We start from the raw sequence: 18,623 nt of genomic DNA on the forward strand, positions 1-18,623 counted from the left end.
CAGAGTTGCCGAAGGAGTAAGGTAAATGTACAAAAATTATTTAAAAAATCATTAAAATCATTAAGCTGTCATTTTTGAGAATATGTGAAGTCAAAAAGTTATATTGTAGTATTGTTATAGTGTTTAAAAAATTGACGTTTATGTAGAATTGACCCTATCAATTAAAGGTGACAGCCTACGTTATTTTTAGAAAATTATAATCTTGTTATTGTTATGGGGTTTTGTCTTTTGTAAGTTTTTTTAAATGGCTTGTCTTTGTAAAATCTGTCCTTTCCGAGCGCAAAAACGCAGCACCAGATGAAAAAATGAAATCTCGTTTAGAAATCGCGCGATATGTCGCGTCGAGCAGACCCGCTAGTAGCGCTGTTACCCCGCCGCCCAACCAGTCAGTGTACAACCGGGGAGAGAGTAGACATGCAGGATCCTGACTAGATTTCTCCGGAGTTTGAGGACGAGCACTGAGTTATGACGGAGTGCACCATTAAACCAGAGTCTGTGTTTTGTAACTGAATCGTATAAATCACAGAATAAGAAAATCAGCGCAGGAGAAATAGTTGAAAGCCAGCACCGGTCTGACAGTCAGCGTGTGGGAATGGCAGCTCCCCGGCCGATAAAAGGCATTCTGAAAAACAAGAACAGCGCTACAAACAAGTCGCTGCCCGACGATGAGCCAAAAGAGATTACAGAAGAAGTCCCGGGGCTCTCGGAGGATGACCAACAGTAAGTTTTGCCTGAGCTGTGCTGAGGCTGGTAGCCGAGTAACGTTAGCTAACGATGGCTAAACACTTGTTAGCCTTTCTAACGTTACCCCGCTGTCACCTCATTGGCTGTTAATGTTTGCCGGTGTTGTGTGTGGTGCCGAATTGAGAACTTTCTGGGTGTTTCTGTAACTATCAGACAGTATGATGTCTCGTCTCTGATTTAAACCTTGATGGGAGGTATGACCGAGCGCAAACGTTTACACGGTGTAAATTAGTGTAAATTACACCCCCTTCGAAGCAGGTTAGCCTGTTAGCCTGTAATAAACAATCACCACATGCAGCGTGACTCTAACGCCTGCTAACAAACGGTTATTCTGTTAGAGGTTTCAGTGCCCATCACTGTGTAGTAGCATGAATCAGCACTAGTAAAAGAAGGTGTGGAGCTGTTACCGCGATAGTGACAGCTCTCAGATGACCGTTGCCATAATAGGCATAATAACGTGAAGTTGGGCAAAAAGTGGCGCGTTTACGCATGGATGTGTAGACTAATGTATTGCGAGAGGATCGAGGATTTTCATGACCTAATCTAAGGCCATTAATTTCATCAACCTTCTCTGCCAGTGATTTTAAGCAGCAAGTGGTTTGTTTTATGGTCATGGATCAAGCTTTGGATAAGGAAAAACCTCTGCATATTAAAGAAATACACTGCATCCGATGCATGTCTAATGCAAGCACCGTGTAACACTTTGCCTGTTAAAGGATGTATTAGAGTGATCGATATCTACGACATTTACAGCACAGCTACAATCAACACCCTGTTACTAGCTCACACTGTCCCTAAACTTTATACTAAATACTACGTGTTGCCAAAGATTTGATTAGTCTGCCAGACTTCAGATTTGTGTCCTCTTTCATTTTCCTCTGATATTTATGTCTGACACTGACATTATCACTGAAACAACTGTCTGTGGTAAACATGGTTGTCCTCAGAAACATGATCATATTTTCTGAATCAGTTCATCGGCATAGTCACAAACATCATGTTACTTTGAGTAAGATTCTGAATGCATCACTTTATGTTACCTCAAGCTTTTGCATTTTTGATACACTGCCAGAGCACCACAAATCTGCTGTGTGAAATCTAGTACAACAGGCTCTAAAAAAGAGGTATTTTAACATCATCTGAACACATGTGGGATTATTTCCTTGTTCATATTATCGTCATCATCACGAAGATCATTCGAGATGATGTGACCCAGATATCTAACTTTAGTGGACACATTTAAGACTGTCTCCCAAACAAAATGAGGGAAATCAAGGATTCTGATTCACTTTAGTCAAGGTGATTATTATTCTGCTCTTTCAAGGGTTGAATTCAGTACCATACTGTAAACCAGACCTGAAACAGCTGCTGCAAGCCAGCACCATAAGGGGACAGGACATCCAAATCAACAGCATATATCAAATGGTTAATAAGGCTCTCCCCCATTTAGTGTTTTAGAAAGACTATCCTTATATAAGTTGAACAGGTGACAGTATCCCACCTAGTCAAATAAAAAGGGTGTAGATGCGCTCCTGCCTCACTGAACTCAGATTGATGTGAACAGCAATAATGTGGGATTCTTATCAGATATGAGGGAGGGGGGGGGGGACGACACACTCACATCTCATAACACTGCTGTTGAATATTCATGAGGCTCGGTATAACCTCTGCTTTCTGAACACATCTAATGTGACTTTTATTTCCAGCTGCCTATCAGATTTTATGGGCACCTCACGTTATTTGGCTTAACATCCAACTTCATGTTGGCCAGCGCGACTGCTCACATAACCACTAGTAGTAAAGGACACCAAGCAAAGATATCAAGGATGGGGGTGGGGTTGCTTCAGATTCGGAACCATTGCAGGGCAAATAAATCAGAGTGGGCCAATAGTCTCACAGGGACGTGACTAGGGTACCTAATGAAATGCTGATATGCAGAAACCGGTGCAGAAAACTGCTTAATCAGCCATCCTGTTGCCTGTTAGGTACTTGTGCTGAGGATTGAGTTGACAAGAGCTGCAGGTTAGCTTCTCTCTGTCTGGAGCCTCACCTTCTCACATGCATTTGACTGTGGCAGGGAACATGAACCAAATGTCCGAATCCAGTTAGGTCATTTCCACGGCCAACTTTCTGTTTTCTCTCTGGCGTCAGGCAACTGTGCGTAAGCAAACTTTTGAAGCTGTTGAATTAGGTTGTATTAGTGCCAAGAAGGTCAAATTTTAACAAAGGGACAATATATAAGTAAGCAAGGTGGTTCCATTTGGCTCTGCTGTTTTTGATTATCCCGGTAATGTGTCGCATTAGGAGACGTGGCATAGAGTGATCGAGGAGTGGACACAAATCCTAATAAGATCAAAAATGATGACTTAGTTGGGTATTTGTGACAGGAGGAATACCTGAAGCAAAAAAGAATAACGTTTGCACAGGAAGTTATCAAGGTTAATGCAGAGAGGTTCAGATCCCTCATTAGTGTCTTATTAAGATTTGAACTGCTCGCAGAACCCTTGAGCATGTTTGAGTCACTGCAAAGCACATTTGCATTATGGGCTAAAGTTTTAAAAAATGAACCCTGCTTACAGGATACAGCTTTACATATGTTGATGTGATGAAGTGAGATGAAAGAAAGATGAAATGTACACAACATATGAGGGCTTTTAATGCGCTACATGAAATGAGTTCTGTGTGCTTTATAGTCATGGACATTTATTAACACCACCCACCTGCCAAATGCTGCTACATTTTTGGGAGCTCACTGGACTCTATCAGTAACAGCATTTATCATGTTCATGAATAAACCCTCCACATGTCTTACTGGTTACTTTCAAAGGGTAACCATCCAGTTCTTTTTACTTGGCAGAGGCTAACTGTGATTTACCATCCACTGTGCCTGCTGTTTATCCCGTGCCATCACGTCTAGACAGGAGGAGCTCTCTCTGAGCTGCAGCATGAGAAATTAGGCCATACTAGCATGGCAGTTAATAGTGAATTCCTAATTCAACAGTGAATCAAGCTTTTTCCGTACTGTTCTAAAAATAGCCCTTTGACTGACGAGGAAGTGGAGGAAAAAGAGTTTTCTGGACGGATCCCGTGTGCAGCCAAGCACCAAATCCATGGAGAACTCGAGCTGGACCGTGTCAACACTGTCTGCATGCAGAGCATCCATGCTCTCATATTGTACCAATATAGATGTTAATGTTTTGTCTTCAAACATTTTTCATAATTTTCAAAACCTTGGGTAAATGCTTGTCATCCCCTCCCCCCAAAGCCCCCAAAACAAATAGACAACAAAATAATCAAAACAAAAAAGCCACGAGACACACTAATTTGTAAATAAAGTTGTTTATTTAGTCTGATAGATGTTGTTGAGAATCAAATGGTTAAGCAACACAGGAAGATGTAATGCACAATAAAGCTGATTTCAGAATCATCTAGAGTTTTAAAGCCTTATCAGTCCAGGGTTTCTATCTCTAAATGGGACTTTTCAGGGGGGGGGGGGTTTACACATGTACATCACTGGTGTGCGTATAGTTAAAGCAATGACTCTGTGTTACCTTACTCAACAGAGATGGTCTTGTTATTTTTGGCCATTTGTTAAATAACAGTGTTTTTGTTTTGTTTTTTTAAATGCTTGTATTTTTATCTCTGTCCTAATGAGTGTCCTGTATTTGGAGGTCAAAGTCTCCTTCATAGGTACCAGCACAACGTTACAAAGCAGGGTTTTTTTTAAAACATCCCAATAGTCAGTAGGGGTGGGGGAAGAAATCGATACTGTGTAGTATGGTGATATTTTGTTTGCTAATAATGTATCGATACAGGGACAGCAGAAATTGATATTTTGTTACAAAAACGTTTTGGTGCTCTGACTTCAGAGCATGTTGATCTTTTTTCTGAGCAAGAATCCTGACATTCCTTCACTGTCCAAATGTGTTTAACTTTTTTTTTGCAGCAATAAACATGACAGTTTACTAATTTTAATTTGCATTCAGTTAAGTTGGACTAGACTGTAATACAAACGGTTCAGTTTGTCAACAATAAAACTGAAATCAGAGAAAGACTGAGTGTGAGACTTTGATATTAGATAAAATGAATATTGATAAAGTTTACCTTTATGTACAGAATCTGAATATCGCAAAATATTTTAAAAAATTGCAATAATATCGTATCGTGCGTTAAGTATTGTGATAATATCGTATCGTGGGGTGTATGGTGATTCCCACCTCTAATAGTCGGTGTGTGCATGAATGTATTTAAAGGCTTATTATCTGAAGGTTTTATTGTAGAATACAGGCAGTTTATATACTGAATAATTTGCCCTGTTGAATGTCATTCACAAAAGAGTTGGTAAGGCTAATTTCTACCATGATTTTAAGTTGGCAGCACTAACAAAGAGCAACAGCACAAACATGTTCTCCTTCTTATCATCTTCAATTGTATAAAACATCACATTCCCTCCACCAGCTCGCTCTGCCAGCAGGATATCCTGAAGTAGCTTTACAAAAACCCACCATTCATTTATGTGACCACCTGTCTGTGTTTACGCGCTTCATGCGCTCTTAGTCTGACTCTGTGGTTTACAGTCAGTGCGATGCACCTTTTAGATTTTTTTTCTTTATCACCTCTTAGATGAAACAAACAGGATCCGCTATTCCAGCAATTTGTGTTCATGGACATGAATTGGGGCCTTTTTATCACGACCTTTGGCACAAATACAAAGTTTTGTGTTTGAGTAGAAACATTGGCATGTCTGAATGAGCTGTTGTTCACAAGAATCTTGGACACGTTACCATGGTGACCATGAAAACATAGTTGCATTTTTAGCCCAAGCTGTGATTTTCTTTTTCCAAACCTAACAAAGTTATGTATTTTGAATTAATCACATATTATGTGTTAATAAATAATGCAAAAGTGTGAATGGTATGTGTCTCCTATATGGCTCTGATGTGAGCGGCGAAAGGAGTCGCTGCGTCAACGACCCCCAGCCACGCCTAAAATGTGGGTGAAGTTGTCTTTTTTTGTTTTGCTTTTTTTTTTTTTAAAAGCAGAAAATGTTGATCTTGTGTTGTACGCGGACAAAGATCATTACAAACACGACAGAGCAGATTCAATTCAAGAAAACAAAAACGCACGTGTCCACAGACATGAGTTTGCAGATCAGCAGGTGTGACAGCTTTACAAACTGCCACGAGATTGCTTTGGATTTGAAAAAGCAAAGAAAAATCTTAGAAGAAAATAAAGTAATAGGGTTCATTAGAAGCGGGGATTATATTCCTTCTGCATTCATGGCTAAAAAACAAGCACTGTTCCTTGTCCCTTTAATCACCCACTGCTATTTAGTTAACAGTAATGTCTGAGTCTCACACCCAGTCATATATAATTCATTGATGCCTGCATGAAATCCAACCTTTCCTTAACTGTCTCGCAGGCCTCATCATGGCTGTATGATGCAGTGTCAGACTGGTAGGCAGTGAATCTCTGATTTTCCATAACATGGATAGTAGACAAAACTTTGTTAACCTCTGGCTGTCATTTTACACTCCTCTGTAGAGGTCAGATGGGGTCAACTGTGTTTCCAGTTGAAACTGGAAACACAGTTGACCAGCCAGCTTTTTTATCGAGGAAAGATCAACAGGTGTCTAACAGCCTCTTGTCTACCAGGTTAAAGTGTGACCACAGCTTTATTAAGAAGCAGTAAAATGTGCAGATATCTTACTCTTTTGTGGCACATGGCCCAGGAGTGGGTCGTAATCTACGTCCACACGTATACGGGTATTTTTGAAAATGGAGATTTTCCGTTTTCGTTTTAAAAAATAATCCCGTCCACACGTAAAGGCAGAAATGAAGGAAAACGCTGCTAGGAACATGCCAAAGCAGCAGGTGGCGCTATATTCCTAGCCGTGTAGAAATGTTGGCCAATCAGAAGTCTAGAAGCCTCGGTGGGAAATAGTAAACAAAGCTGGGGCATAGAAGCAGAACCGAGTCGTATGTGTGGAGGGACAGTAACTGTGTGTGTATATGTAAGCATTTAAACACTGCAGAGAGAACAATTAACAGTATTGTAGAAATTCATTTCACCGAAACAATAACGTGGCGCACAGTGTGACGTCAAAAAAGGCGCACACCTTTGACGCTGCATTTTCTCCGTTTTTCTCGTCCATACGTAAATGCAAAAACGGAGTTTTAGAAAATATCCACCCTGGCCGGAGTTTTTAGAAATCTCCGTTTTCAGTGACCGAAAACGGCGTTTACGTGTGGACGAAAGGTGCAAACGCATAGAAAAATCTGCGTTTTCAAAAATACCCGGGTACGTGTGGACGTACCACCCGCGGGTGTAGTTTTGTTCAGATGAAATGAAACATTTGACCTTTGAAGTTTAGGATTCGTGACGTCATCGTGATTGCTAGTGCATTTAATTTGTGCTCCGCCCTGCTCCGCTTCTCCCCTGAACATTTTTCTCTACAGTCTGAGCAGATCAGAGGAGCTTAAGGAATAGTTTTCGTCCTAATTCTAGCTGGCCGTCTCTCAAACTTTGTGTAATCTTTTTCTGTGCTGTACCCAAGGGTGCGCACACTTGTTAAGTATATATCTTAATAATTCTCACTGTATTATCACTGACCTGCCAAATGGGTAATCAAAAAGTTGCTGTGTTGTCTAATAATTGTGAGACTATTTGGCTGTGATCATCTGTAAATGCAAGCAGATATAGGCCACTTTTACCAGTGTGGTTTACAGTAGATCAGTTGGAGAGGACAAAGGGAAAATGATAACGACTACATAAATGTTCAAATGGTTGTCTACGTTATCTTTTCTATTGCTTGCTCAACAGTTTGCAGTCAGCAGATGGATTTAATAGGAGGTTATCTTAACCATGAGTGATTTGCTCACACAAACCTGGTATTGGCTTGTTTTGTTTTTTCTCCTCTCACACCACCACAGTCTGCACAGTAGTAACTGAGGAGGTGGCTCATGGCCTTCTTGTCAGGCCGTCTGCCTGTTGTGTGGTCTCGATCAGAGCTGATATTTGGTGAAATTCAAAGTTAAACGGGGACACCTTTAAAAACTGATTAGCTCTTTCCTGTGGCTGGTATTCATTTCCTTTCCCTGGCTGCTACTGCTTTAATGCTAATTTTCCACGCTCCCTGTTGTAAATATTTAATTTGGCACTTTCATTTGGTTTAATTAAGCGTTCCCCTTGGCACGCTTCCTTTTTATGTTGTTTCCCCGTGAGCCAGGTCATGGCACTCGCTTAGAGCACTCAGGAAGCAGTATATTTTGTGAATTTATACTGACCTCTGTTTCTAAACTGTGCCCGCTGCTGTTACTGCTGGCGGGCTGATGCTGCGGTAGAGGGCACAGGGGCTGGACCTTTCCTCACCGCCCTCTGCCTATGCCACCTGATAGCACGGCTCAGCTCGCAGTGATGACTCACTCTATTTAATGAGTTTTCCTGAAGCGTTATGTCGCCAGCTGTTGACCACCTTCGAGAGGAAGTCATCATCACATAAGAGATGGAGCTCTATATTTAGTGTGTACTAGTAGTTGGTCGTGTCCTGTTTTTTCTTCGCGTGCAGAGGCAGGTGCTTCATCTTTGCGCTACAATTTTCACGATGCTCTTAATGACTTAGTGAAGATGTTTGGTGGGAATGAAACAGAGGGGTCTGCTTCTGTTTTCTTTTCTTTTTTTTATAAATATAAATGAAACACTAGAGTGAAGTAAACAAAACACTGTAATGTGCAAAATCCTGTTTATTTCCAAGACCCTAGTCTGCTGTTATGTTGCTGAAGCTCTGCTTGTCTTTAGTCTTGTCTGATTTGACTCTTGCAGCTGAAATTTTCCCCAACTTGTCAAGTAGGAAGAAAGGAGCCACAGCAATCTCAGGTCAGGAATACTTTGATGCAGATGAAAGCTTTGTGGTTGATATATTTTTAAAAAGTGCACATTGATTCTGTGCATTCATTCCAAACGCAGCTTATTTAGAGTATTTTGGAATAGTCTCCCCTTAAATATTAGATCTGCACAAACACTTGAGCAATTTAAATCATTACTAAAGACACATTTCTTTGCCCTGGCTTTTAACACACTATGACCCAAGCATTTTGGTCTTATTTGAATTAGTTTAGTTATTGTTTTAATTCTTTTACTGTCCTATTATTGTTTTTTATTGTTATTATTGTATTACATTGTTGCTTTTTAATGCCATTTTTATATTGTTAAGCACTTTGTGCAGCATCGGCTGTTTTAAATGTGCTATATAAATAAATTTGACCTTGACCTATTTTCTTCCACTGCTTGGCCACTTTGTGAGCCACAGTTCAGGCCAGCAGCATTGGCCCATTTGGTGCCCAAGTTTTAGCCAAACTTGGCGATTGGAAGGTTTATTTCAGTATTGAGATCTACTAATCTTCTGTTCCCATTTTTGATGTGTCATTGTGACAAGCCAGAAGATCTACCTGTTCTTCCAGTCAAGTTCCTTTTTTGAATTTGTCTGAGAAGTCTGAGATTAGCCTTAATCCATGTATGGGAAAGCTACATCAGCCTGGTTATAGCCCAGCCCGGACATCGCAGGGCCTTTGCTTTGGTTTGGGAACAGCAGTGGGTGAAGTCCCCCAACAGTTGATTCTTTTGTCATAATGCCCGAAAATTAAAGTTGCCTTGGAATGCATCACAACATCCTGACAGTAAAAATAAGCTGTCACATTGGAGGGTTGGGCGGTGCCACTTCTGTGAGGTTGGTGAGCAGGAAGCATTTTGCCAGCTGATGAGAATCTTTTCTCCACCACCCAGCTGTGTACCACTGTTAGCATGATGACATAATAGGGACAATGTTGCACATGTATCTGATCTGTTTACATTAAAAAAAGCTATGCCCTCTTTCCTAATGTCGTCAGGAAAGACAGCGCGCCAGATAGACCAGGGACATACGTGCTGTCTGTCATGCCTCTCACGCATGAAAAGGAGAGAGTTTGTCATCCTATAATCACTTAATCTGAGGCAGTCCCCATCATGACAGGCAAACATCTCGTGTAGTCTGAGTTCAGCACGAGTCCAACTGTTTAGAAATTGACATAAACGCAGCTCTTGTGTTTGAAGCTTTCATGTAAACAGTTTAATGAACCAGTTCATTCACATGAAGCAGTTGTAGCGCTCAAGTCTGTGGAGCTTTTCTGGCTTGTCGCAGGAGGCGGTGGATTAAGCATCTCCTGCCTCCCACTCCTTCCTGTCTCCCGTGATACGTGACCTTTTGTTCCATGAACAAAGTCACGATGTGGTACCTTAGCAGAAGAAAGCAGAGCTGGGTTAACCAGAGCCTGATAACCTTGAATTGAGGCTGTTTGCCTGAACTTGTCTGGAATTAGAAGTTTTAAATGTGTGAAAAGTAGAAAGTTTCCTTGGCTTGGAATAAACTGAAAGGAGAAAGAAATGTGAATATAAAATGGAAATTATTACGAGTAAGTCTACAGAAATCTGCCAGACTCTTGGCAGTGCAATAACATCTTCTTCTGTGAGTTAAAAGAAACAGCAGCATCACTCCTCTTGGCAGGTGGCAGGTGTTCTCTTTATCCTCCTGAGCACAAATTCAAATTCAGCACTGATTTGCTGTCTTTGTCTCAGTTCATTTCCTCTAAGGATTTGAAAGGGGAGCACGGATTAGTGTAATTTTTGAACAAAACAAAGCCGAGGTGAAAACCTTATTCCCCAGATGAGGATAAAACCATTTGAGGGATTAGAAGCAGACGTGCTAAAGAGAGATGGAACCAGAATCAACTCTTGATGCGATTGTTTCAAATGAGTCAGTTGTTGGACTTTTGGCCTCATTCACTCACAGCTGATAAGCCTCACCACCCACTCAAACCCACACCCGCATCTAAAATGTGTTACCTTGACACAAAAGCAAAGACCGTGGCACTTCCTGGTAGTTGCTGGGACAAACTGGTGCGGAGGACATTTCTGGGCCGTGTGTGTGTGTTTGTGTTCCCAAAATAATGCGGTCTGAGTGAAAACTGGGGCACATTCAGTCCTAGATTAAATCTGTTCACTCGTCTCCCTGAAGGAAACTGTGGATGGGATGGTAGCTGGGTGTGCAGTGGTCCACATTGAGTGACTGTCTGTTTAACCCTTCTTCTTCCATCCATTTTACAGGAAGAAGTCGCAGAAATGGGATGAGATGAACATCCTGGCCACATACCATCCACCTGACAAAGATTACGGCCTGATGAAGATCGATGAACCCAGCACACCTTACAACAGGTTCAAAATATCATTTTAAATATTACTAAAACAGTAGCGCTCTACAGGGCAGTTTATCATTCGTTTCTTTTACTATAGAGGTGCCTGACTGTTCAGGACTTTTTCTTGCCCTGCTTTCATTTCCCACTTTATAAACTTCTCTTTCAGGATGATTGGGGATGACGAAGATGAAGGGGCACTGAGTGACTCAGACGGCCAAAGTGGACTTGCAGTCGATGACCTGGCATCAAAGTAAGAATTGAACTTGAGCGCTGGGAGACAAATGCAATTGAAAAGCGAGAGTGCAGCTGATTAGAGACGCGATCATTGTTGTCCTTCGACGGGAATGTGCATAAAAATGACTCCGATGGCTTTCAGACACTGAGCGCCGTGTTACTGCACAATTATCCATAAGACCCAGTGACAGAACTTGTAGTAATATTCTGATCCACAAACATATGAAGCAGTCTGTGTGTTTTTTTTAACAGCTGTTCCATTCAGTTAAAGTATGACTTCAAATATACTCAATGAATAAGTGTTTTTACTTAAATGTACGCTGGAAGTTGGAAGAAGGACTATAATGCCAGCATATGGTCACATCCTGCTGATTCGTTTTTAAATATGTGACCTATTGCAAGTAGTTTCGGTGACCACTTTGAATTGCAAGGGAATCAATCTCACATCAGGTGGGAAGCAACCTGTCTCCAACCAAGGTTGGCAAATAATTGCCGTCTAATCGTCAATCAGAGCCACCGAGTGCAACTTGTCTACGATGCTTTGCAATGAGAGTTGACTCAACTTGTTGCCACCTGGGTATATTCATGTATAAAAGCAAGGCTATTGAGTGCCTGTGTCACTTTGCAGTTATCTGCCATGCTGCAGCAACAGTGTCACTATTTGTAAAGGAATTAGCTTCAGATTTGTGAGGTTATCACGGATGATGAATTCAAATAAGAGTAGGAACGGAAATAAGCTTCTTTTTTCAGTGTTGTATTGGGCTTATAAGTATTTGGGAATGAAAACAGATGTAAACACGATTTGATTATCAATGAGTTTGAAGTGCTTTCTTTCATGGACATCTTATTACTGCTTATGCTAACAAACCCCCAGCTAACATTGGAGGTTCTTCTGCTGTCCTCAGGCTGGGGCTAAACCCTTTTTTTGGTCTACCAACAAATTTCCTCTATACTGTAACACTAGGGCTGCACGATTAATCGTTAGAAAATCGCGATCTCAATTCATACTTATGTGCGATCTCATTTCCAAATGACAACGATTTTAAAAAAAAAAAGAGAGAGAAAAAAGACGACGACGATTGTACCGCATTTTGATCCGGGACGTAATCTGCATGAAAACAAGCGCTCACTCTCCCTGCTCAACAAATGACAAGGGCGGAGCCTTATACCACGTGATACAGAAGCTGGCTGCTAAAATTAGCAGGGAAAAAACAACGGAGAGCACGTCAGGGATGACGAGAAAGTGACAGGAGAAAATCCGTCCCGGTCAACCACCCAAACATCAATAACGGGAACCTTATACAGCGCTTCCCTGTACCCGTCGAACTCCCGCAGGCACAAAGAAATTACGGAGGCTATCACTTATCACCTGACCAAAGATATGGCTCCATCAACACTGTGCAAAACGAGGGATTTAGGAAAATGATCAACACCCTAGACAAACGCTACACAGTGCCGTCCCGCAACTATTTTTCTATTGTTGCACTACCTGCTCTATACACGCAGTGTCGAGCAACGGTGGAGACGGAATTTCAAGCAGTACAACATTTTGCAGCAACAACAAAATGTGAGACATTTGTTGTTTTTATGTTTATTTATTGTTTTTATGTTCAGTCTCAACTGTTACGAAGTTGATGTGCAGTTAATAAGTGCAATAAATATTTATACTGGAAAAGAAAATCGTGAGAGAATCGTGATCTCAATTCTAAGCAAAAAAATCGTGATTCTCCTTTAATGCAAAATGGTGCAGTCCTATGTAACACGCTTGCTAAAGCCACTATTTCACTGTCTGTATTTGAAATCTGAGAATTTTACAGTATGTGTATTATCGAATCCAGTTTGAATGCACTGCACGTGTAATCTCTTGGAGTGAAAATACTGAATTAGGAGCTGAAGCTTGAGAGCATACTGAAGATAGGTGCTTTTACGAAACAAGTGATTTGTGTCATAATTAATGGACACAAATGGAAAGCAGGAGGGCGGATAACATCTTATTGTCTCCTGCTACTGCGATCCAAAAGGCCTGTGTTCAGAAGCCACTCCGAGCCGTGACGCGGACGCTAACGGGAAGCTCGAGAAGCGTGTCCGCTGTGAGTTACTGTGCTTACATAAGCGCATCGGCGCAGAGTTGGGATGAGCTCGTTCGAGTGTGCGTGCTCCAGAGTGTAGCGATTAGCTTCAGGCTTGGAAGTCAATTAGCCGCCTTTGTTTGCTTGTGCAATGAGTGCCAGCCATTGTTTTACACTAAACCCTCCAGATAGTGCAGCAGCTGCTCTCTTCCTCTGCGCTTTTCCTCGTCTAGATTCTCAGCACCTACTCTCTCTCGCTCCCGTCATCCATCAGTTATCCAACTGTGCTTTTCCTGTGCTGCCTTTGCTTCTTAACTGTATCTCACGTGCCATCTCTCTTCCTCAAGTCTTCAAAATGCTTCGCCAGCGTTGTTTCAGCACACAGAAACGGTGGAGAAATTGGCGTGTTTCTCTCGAGCTGGTTGGTTGGAGAGCAGTTGCACAGTAAATGGGAGCTTCCCCGCGGGCACTTTCACATTTTCACTACCATCCACTCAGCCATGACTCGTTATTCAGTTTGTCCACCTCTGTTAAAGCTCTTTGTTATTTTTATCTCATGCTTGAGTACTCGCACACTCGCATCCCTGCACTTTTCACTCTGCCTACTCGTTTTTCCACCTCCCCTATTGCCTCTCCTGCTTTGTTTCTCTCCAGTTTATTTGTTTGTTTTAACCACTCACAGTGACTTGAGGCTCTATCAGTCATTGCCTGTTTGCGTTTGGTTTCACACTTCTGTAATAGAGTGAAACCACAATTAAGACAAGTAAAATTGGATTGTGAATCTCCTGATGTATGGCCTTTCTGTTTCTCTCTTAAGGCTGGTGGCAGCAGAGGGCTCAGAGCCTCGCTTCATGAAAGAGGAGGAGGAGGAGAGCAGCGAGGAGGAGGAAGAGGAGCTCACTCCCGAAGAACAAGGTAGACCTCCACTCAGATTTCAGTGGAATATTGCAATTTTTTTCTCTGAAGCGGTCACGGGCTTTCAGCCTATTTTGGCGTGTGCGTCCTGCAGTTCACCTGTTTGTGTATTCCTTCCACCTCAACACAAAGTGTCCTACACAGCTGTGAGGGTGACTAAATGCAGAGTGACACTCCACAGCCAAGTGCTGGCAGGAGAGGGGACAGACTGAGAAAGAGCTCAAGTGTTCGGTGTGCTCTTGACCTTCTGCTGACTTCCTACACACACACACACACACACACACACACACACACACACACACACACACACACACACACACACACACACTGACTCTCTCTCTGTCAGCATGCGTTTGACTGTTCTCCCACTTTGCCCTTCTGTGCACACTCTCGGCACACTCCGCTCTCAGATGCAGAGCTGTATTAGGAGACACACACACACACACACACACACACACACACACACACACACACACAGAATGTATTACTGTTGCTGGCTTTTATATTTATATCTCGCCTGTGCAGGTAACAGCGAGAGAACAGTCTGGAAAGTCACAAATCCGGTCAATATCCTCCCAACTGCAAGAGCATCATCAGCAGTTTTTTGACATGCAGTTTAATCATGTGACACAACAGGATAAGATTTGTTAAAAGCAATAACAACAGATGTGTGTTAGTGCGTGTTAATACAATCGTCATTAAAGTACTCTAACACTGAAGTTTCCACCACAGATGATCTGTTGTTAATTAAGTTAATTTATTTATGTAATGGTCAAGCCCAAAGATGGGATTGGATGGTTTTTTTTGCAGTATAATAATCTGAGAATCTAATTAAATTAGAAGTAAACTATCCCGGGGTTTCATCTCAGTGTGCAAAAGTAGCAGAGTTCATCCCCAGCAATATTCATACAGTTTTATTATGCAGCCACAAAGTTATTTTTTTAATTATTAAATAGTCTTACATCAACAAGTACTGACACTAAATGTTTTTATTTGCTCTGTATTTCTGCCTACATGCAGTGTCTGAACTGGTTTCATTAGCCCACTGTTTTCGTTTCACACATTAGAAACTCTGCTTCGGCTTGGCCAAACCTCGTTGTAACCTTTACCGTCTCAGATGTGTGCATTAAATGCTGAGTTGGCCAGTGCCGCATCACTGACACTGTGAGGCGTAAACACAGGCCAGCAGCGCCTCTGTTAGGTCTCAAACAGGCTCCACACAAAACTGCTTACATTACACAAAGGCCGGCTGGATCAAACAGCAGAAATGCAGGAGTCGCGTAAACATTCACAACATCCACTCTGACTCACCGGTGAAGGTTATCGGTGTCCTTGAGGATGCGGTGTGGGCTAATCAAAGTCAATCGGAGCGTTTCCATGACCACAGGAGTGCATGGCATTAGGGAAGGAATGAAAATTCACTACACCCAAATTTAAGGCGAGAAATTTTGGTGTAGTGATGGATGCAGACCTAAACTTAGAAAAACACATTAAGACAATAACAAAGTCAGCTTGCTATCACCTCAAGAATATTTCAAGGATAAACGATCTGATGTCTCAACAGGACCTGGAAAAACTAGTCCATGCATTCATCTTTAGTAGGCTTGATTACTGTAACAGCATCTTTACAGGTCTACCTAAAAAATCAGTCAGACAACTACAGCTCATTCAGAGCTCTGCTGCTCGAGTCCTCACTAAGACCAAACAAGTGGACCACATCAGTCCAGCTCTGAGGTCTTTAACTGGCTGCCTGTCCGTCAGAGGATAGACTTTAAAGTTCTGATGCTGGTCTATAAAGCTCTGAATGGTTTAGGACCAAAATACATCAGTGACCTCCTGACCCAGTATGAACCTTCCAGATCTCTCAGGTCATCTGGATCCGGTCTTTTATCAGTTCCCAGGAGAAGCTGCATTCAGCTTTTATGCTCCACATATCTGGAACAAACTCCCAGAAAGCCTCAGATCAGCTGAAACACTCAGTTTATTTAAATCCAGGTTGAAGACTCACCTGTTCTCAGCTGCATTTGAATAAAACACCAAATCCACACTTTTAAGCTTAAATTTCAAAACTTACATTTTAACTACTGATTTTATCTACTGTCCTGATTTTATCTGTTTTGATTTTTGATTTTATATACTGTTTGTTTGTTTGCTTGTTTTAATCAATTTTAAATCATGCTTTTTATTTGTTTTTGTTTCTAATGTCTCTGTAAAGCACTTTGAATCACCTTGTTGTTGAATTGTGCTATACAAATAAACTTGCCTTGTTTAGTTGTCGATGGACGAAGGATAGTGTTTGAGTCTGGAAGTGTAACTGGAACATTTCTCTTGGATGTCAGTGAAACCGATCCATATGATTGCTGAGGTTTTTGTGTGAAGATGTTGGCTTTCTTCTTTTAGTTGCTATAGCGACCCTCGCTGCAATGTCCAGACTGCAGGTCATGCCATGCTTGAGATTTTTATTTATTTATTTTTTTAAACAGGCACGTGTGTTTCCCTCTTATTCATTATTTTAGACCAAATAAAAAACTGCAGACACTTGAAAATTGTTGTCTATAGTTACTATATTGTCTATTGCAGATTATTGTTTACTGATGCCAGATGCAGGACAGTATTGTTGCATGCTTTTACAGTGCATCAACCTTTCCACGAGTCAAGCTCTGTTTTATCATTATACTTATAACATGCCAGCATTGAACTCGCTGCTTTTGGCAAATTAAAGTGATTTCAAACGTCTCTGTCCCCTGTAGCCAAAAAGAAACAGTTTCAGATGATGAGGAAGATGCACTACAACGAGGGCCTAAACATCAAGCTAGCCCGCCAGCTCATCGCCAGCGAGCTAGAAGCTGACGAAGACGAGGAGATGAGAGATGACACGGAGGAGACGGAGGAGATCAGTGTTGACCCGCCACAGGAAGGTGAGGGGAGGGAGACTGCGGCCTGTTGGGTATTTGTTAGAGCAGTGATTCCCAAAGTGTGAGCTGAGGCCCCCTGGTGGGCACTTTGAATTCTGTTTTTATTTATATGAAAAGTGAATTCAAGTTGGTAGTAGGAAGTGGTTAGTTTGTGATATTACTGATTATTCTTATTGTTTATGCCTCAACTCTTTGCATATGCCCAGGTAGCAATTTATAGCCAACAGCCTGTGTTTATGCTTTTTGAATAAAGTCAAGGCATTACTTTATTAGAGGGAAGATTTAAGATCGGGTGGGCCTCATGGATGTTCTGGTTTTTAAGTGGGTCGTAGAACTCTTCACTTTAGGAATGGCTGTGTTCAAGCTTTTTACTGGACATGTTTCAGTTGCGTGTAGAAGTAATTGTTTTGCTCATTAGTTCGCATGTCTCAACGTGTAATCACTTTGACCAAACTTTATAGTCATGAGTTTGGTCCGTTTACTGAAACGACAAATGGCTCACTCACGTCCACTTTTTCCAGGATGAAAAAGCCGAATAAAATCAAAATATATCCACTCCTGTCTTTTCTCACGTCTTTGTGTCTTTCTTTCTCCAGCTGATTCTCTGGACTCGTAGACGCCGTCTCCGACCTTCAGCCCCGCGTGTTTGTGTGTGCGTGTATTTGTCGACTCAAGAATCAGAAAGACAATGCTGCTGATGTTTTTAACACTGAGCAACACAGCAAAACACCGCTTCAACACCCATATAACGACTCTCAGCAGCCATTAAACTCCCGGTCACACGTCTGGCTCTACTTTTCCTTCCAACTGTGCAATATGACACACTGGTTTTTTTCAACCCCCACAGTCTGTACAACACACAAAAGAAGACTGTTGCTCCCTCCTCTTCCCTCTCCTGTTGCCAAGAATTTCTTCCTCCCGCCTCTTCTGAACTGGCGTCGCAGTGAAGGGTGTGATTCTGACCCTGAATGGAGGATCAAGGCCTTTAAAAAAAAAAAAAAAGTACCAGGACTCCCGTCTGGCCGCTCCACACGGCTCCTCTGTCGGCCACAGAGCCAGCACATCAGCCCTGGAGGAAGCCAGGGGAAACCCCACGACCTCTTCAAAGGCGTATCCGAGACATGACGACGGCTCGTTCTCCGATGGCTGTGAATATTTTTTTTTTTTTTGAGTATGTTTTTGTTTTGCTTTATAACCCGATGCTCTGTTGTGTTGTCCTTCCCCCTTGAGTACTGTCTGTGATAAAAGTTGGTCCAAATGAAGACCAGTTTGTTTGTTTGCTTTCATCCACACTCACGTTTTTTAACAGTTATGCTGAAGACTTCTCATTAGCGTAATGGTGTTAAAGTAAGTTGGGGATTCTGTTTGTAGCCCACAAAGTTTCAATTTTGCCACCAAAAAATTAATAATAATCAAAATTTGATGCCTTACACTGATTAAACTTCTAACATTTGTAATATGTAGAGCAGTGCATCTCAGATTGAGGGCTGTACTGAGACGGCGTCTTGACCGTGGGGCT

The 18,623-nt window shown here is 41.8% G+C and overlaps 1 protein-coding gene across 1 annotated transcript; it reads left to right on the forward strand.

Moving 5' to 3' along the window:
- Positions 1 to 353: 353 nt before the first annotated feature.
- ppp1r2 (protein phosphatase 1, regulatory (inhibitor) subunit 2) lies at positions 354 to 18,366 on the forward strand. Its single transcript, XM_087852782.1, has 6 exons — positions 354 to 720; positions 10,883 to 10,990; positions 11,138 to 11,221; positions 14,092 to 14,189; positions 16,940 to 17,107; positions 17,701 to 18,366. Exons 1-6 carry the CDS (start codon positions 593 to 595, stop codon positions 17,718 to 17,720), a joined length of 606 nt encoding a protein of 201 aa, XP_087708908.1. The 5' UTR covers positions 354 to 592; the 3' UTR covers positions 17,721 to 18,366.
- Positions 18,367 to 18,623: the final 257 nt, after the last annotated feature.

This window comes from Neolamprologus brichardi, chromosome 15 (assembly GCF_056152115.1).
Source record: "Neolamprologus brichardi isolate AB-2024 chromosome 15, ASM5615211v1, whole genome shotgun sequence".
Taxonomy (NCBI): domain Eukaryota; kingdom Metazoa; phylum Chordata; class Actinopteri; order Cichliformes; family Cichlidae; genus Neolamprologus; species Neolamprologus brichardi.